Below are 3,892 nucleotides of genomic sequence, written 5' to 3'. Positions count from 1 at the left end.
TGTAATATACAGAACCTTCAGACAGCATGAATCGTATTACACTTATCCCTGTGAGTCCTCATGCATAGGCACATATAAGGTCAGAGAGTTGTGTGACAATATTGGGGTTGGTAAACTTAGCTGTATTAAACGTAAATGTGTTCTGTGTCCAGAGGCTGAGGGAGATGGCCTCATAGCCATTCCAATAGCTCATATGCAGTAGCATTCATGTATGTAAAAAATAAACTAAAACTAACTTTACCAACCCCAATATCATAATATTTATATTCTGTCATTTATTGTACAGAATGGAAAAGGAGGTGGTGCTGTGGGCCGTGGTACTATTCCCTACTACTGGAGGAACTGCTACAGTTCCTTCCAGTTGGTTCAATCCAAAGGATAGTACCTTGTTCTGGCCCCCAAAAAACATCAACTTTTCGAAGGCCCTCAAAGAAAAAATGATGCCTCAAAACGGATGGACCATGCATGAAAATGTTCGGCTCTTAATTTCTTGTGGTAAGTAGACACTGCATCATTGTCATGTCCACATGGCTTGTCAATCAGATCTATTTATTTTTCCATTCTGGTCCAGTAGGAGAACCATAATTGTGGGTCTGAGGGGGTAGAGTATTTATATAGCGGTTTTATCCAAGGACACTGACACAAATTCAGGGGGACCCAAAGATCAAACTGCACTTTCTGGTTCCCAACCGGCAACTCTACCCCTGAGCCACCGCCAAGTATTGGTAGTTGCCTCATTTGGCAGATGGTATTCTGGTTGCCATTTTCAAAATCCTGTTTATATTGCATTGTTTAAGTATTAGTCACACTTCTTTAAATGGCATACTGTATTTCCTACTTGTTTTACAGACTCACTTGAAAAGGCCAAGCAACATGAAGACAAGTATATAACTACTGGATGTCCAACCACTGATTTAGAATCTGAGGAGGAAACAGATGCACGGCGTAAAAGACGAATAAGGTACATGCAGTGCCCACACTGAGATTAGGAGGCTGCAGGGTTTTTTTGAGGACTAATCCGTTCCTCACTGCTTGGAACTCTGCATGCCTCGAGGGTTGGATTGGATGTCTGTCCTGTGTCCTGTGATGGACTAGTGTCATGTCTATGTGTGCTTGTACGTCAAGCTGTCTCATTTTACAGAAAATTATCGGCTCCTGACCCGAGAACAGTGCATCTCAAGGCTTGCTCATTTATTGTAATTATACTGATAAATGTTTATTTAATTTTAAGGCCAAATAATGTGTACATGGAGTCAGATGAGGAGCCAGAAACCATCAGCGCTAAGAGAAGATTTGCCAAGCCACCTGCTGTTCTTTTTCCAGGTACAGTGGCACTGTCAGTTATGACACTAATGGCTACCCATTTAAGTATTTGCATGTATAATTCTTTCTACTTTGTTAATCCAGTGCTGCTCGACTCCAATGTACCAACACCCAACCAGTACCCACCTGCACCAATACCAGTGCGGAAAACCAACCAGTCTGTACCAACCCCTAGTGAAATCAGTGGTATGTTATTACAATGCAAGCATGTAGTTCCTCTGTCAATACATGCAAACATATCAGTCATGTGATATGTGTTAAAGTTTCTGTCTTGTGTTCCCTTTTAGCCTCTGAAGGAAGGTGCTTGGAGGACGTGCAGACATTTGACCAGCCTGATAATGGTAACCAGTCTAACCACTTTGCATTACTACCAGGATATGTGCTTTGTGAGTTATAACTTTCATAGTTCATGTTTTATGTTTTCATTTTAGGCTTTTGTGGAAGCTTCTTGGCAGAGCTAGAGTCAAGAGACCTCTTTAATGATGGTAAGTACTAATGGGCTACATATATGTGATGCCCTGATCGGCCACTCTTATTGTGTCTAAAGTCCGTCTAGATGGGAGGCGGTATTGGGGGATTAATACTACTACTTACAGGAGAAGACCTTATTGACTTGAAATGTTAATTCAATTTAAAATGTTGAGTTGATAATACAGTAGCTTATTCAGTGACTCACTATTTTGCAAGGAGCTGTTTGCGTTGGCATGATGTCATATGACTTCATAAGAGTTATTTTACCTTGACTAATTAGATTTATTTGTATTCATTTCAGGAGGGCACCATAATGGACAAGCAAGAAATGGTATGTCCGTTGTCTGTTATAACTTTGTTTACAGTTGCTGTGCTATTGCACCATGACATACAGTAACTGTAACTTATTAGACTGAAATATTTCAACTTCTTTACTCCCAAGTTAAATCCCCTTGAATAATTTGATTGTTCTCATTTTTTTAGTTCACCCTCCCCAAGGCTATCCCCAAGATTATCAAGGTGAGTTGACTAACAATTTGTGCCACGGACGGTATTACCAGAAACAAAATACCTTTTATCGCCTGAATGACGATAAAAGGGCTGTAACTGAGTGTTCAAATGGACTTGTAAGGGTCCATTTGGTTCCATTTGTACACTGAGTTAAGGGGGTAGTACTATAGTGGGGATCTATTCTTCAACTATTCACTTGGTAGTCAATTGTGTTCATCCCACATCTTCTAAAACTGGAAATTGATGGTGCTCATTCATAACAATAAAAGATTGATATTAGTTTTATTTCTCCAGGAATGCCAATGTATACCAGCCCCTACCACACTGTGCCATCAGAGCAAGCAAGGAACAGTATGTATTTCTCATCCCATTCAGGACAGGAACCCCTGTTGGTGTTTTAAGCATTGTTATACTTTAGCTTTTGAAAAATAGCAGATCTACGAGCTTGTAGATCTGCTATTTTTGAAATATTGTGAAAGTGTGGGGCAAATCTTTGAATATATTTTAGAGCAGACGCTTTTAACTCAAACCTTGCTTCTGGGGGGTCCCTGGAACAGCATATTTTCAGATGGGGATCGGTGGCCAAATACAGATCATTCTGGGGGTCCTTGACATGAAAATATTTGAGAACCACTGACATAGAAACACAGGTTTATCCGAAAACTGTTGTTAAAAAAAAAGATCTGCCTCAGTCTCTCTCTGTCTAAATGGGTTAAATGTTGTTTTTGCAATATTCCACAAATCATGTTCAATGATGCGTCCTTTCTTTTAGCCTTCAGTCCCAGCTATGCAAATGGAACCAGATCAGCTGGATTCAGGACGCCTGACCAGGGTGCAAATGGCACCAGATCATCTGCATTCAGGACACCTGACCAGGGTGCAAATGGCACCAGATCATCTGGATTCAGGACTCCTGACCAGGGTAAAGATACCTATATTACCACCCCCCCCCCCCCCCCCCCCCACACACACACACACGGAATTACACAATGACCTATGTGCAATGCCTTGTCTGATCCCATGTTGTCTGTTTCTTAAAGCTTCAACGCCAGAAACACCACAGAGAAGAGTGCATGGAGGGGAACCCAGCCAGATGTTGCAAGGCAAGTATAATTTTCTTAACCTTTCTGATGACATCTGAATTGACAAACTTGTCCCTTTGTCTTTACTGTCTTTGTTAAGCATTTAATGGTTACTATAAGCGAGGGGTGCAGACATCAGCGAGTTGGTGTCATTTGATTGAAAATGGTCAATCTATCCTTGAAATTTAATGTCAAATTGTTTTTCTTCCAAGACCTTTCTTCCCAGAAAAACACTAAAATGCTGGCAGAGATACTTATGGAGGTGAGGCAGATGGGGAGGGACATTCAATTCATCAAAACTGAAATGGCAAAGTCCACATTGAATGTCCGAGGTGTTCCTGAATCCCAACGAGAGGAATCCTTCCCCATCAATCTGCCTCTCTCCAACGAGGAGCAGTTTGATGAGGCGGAAACTGCACTGAGGGAGGAGGGAGTGCGTCGCAAGATGGTGAGCCTTAGAATGCCTTGTGATGGGTGCAATTATTCTTTCTTGGACAATATTTGAC

At 41.3% G+C, this 3,892-nt stretch overlaps 1 protein-coding gene across 1 annotated transcript; it reads left to right on the top strand.

Annotated features, from left to right (window-relative positions):
• Nucleotides 1–1,247: 1,247 nt before the first annotated feature.
• LOC310865209 (uncharacterized protein) lies at nt 1,248–3,445 on the top strand (the record flags this gene model as incomplete). The annotated part of the gene is made up of 9 exons (XM_083774233.1): nt 1,248–1,323; nt 1,408–1,509; nt 1,611–1,664; nt 1,755–1,808; nt 2,096–2,125; nt 2,278–2,313; nt 2,599–2,655; nt 3,077–3,226; nt 3,345–3,445. 9 exons carry the CDS (start codon nt 1,248–1,250, stop codon nt 3,443–3,445), a joined length of 660 nt encoding a protein of 219 aa, XP_083630359.1.
• Between the last annotated feature and the right edge of the window lie 447 nt (nt 3,446–3,892).

Source organism: Protomyctophum parallelum (genome assembly GCF_964188405.1).
Source record: "Protomyctophum parallelum genome assembly, chromosome: 10".
NCBI lineage: Eukaryota > Metazoa > Chordata > Actinopteri > Myctophiformes > Myctophidae > Protomyctophum > Protomyctophum parallelum.
This window is presented reverse-complemented; position numbering and strand designations above follow the sequence as displayed.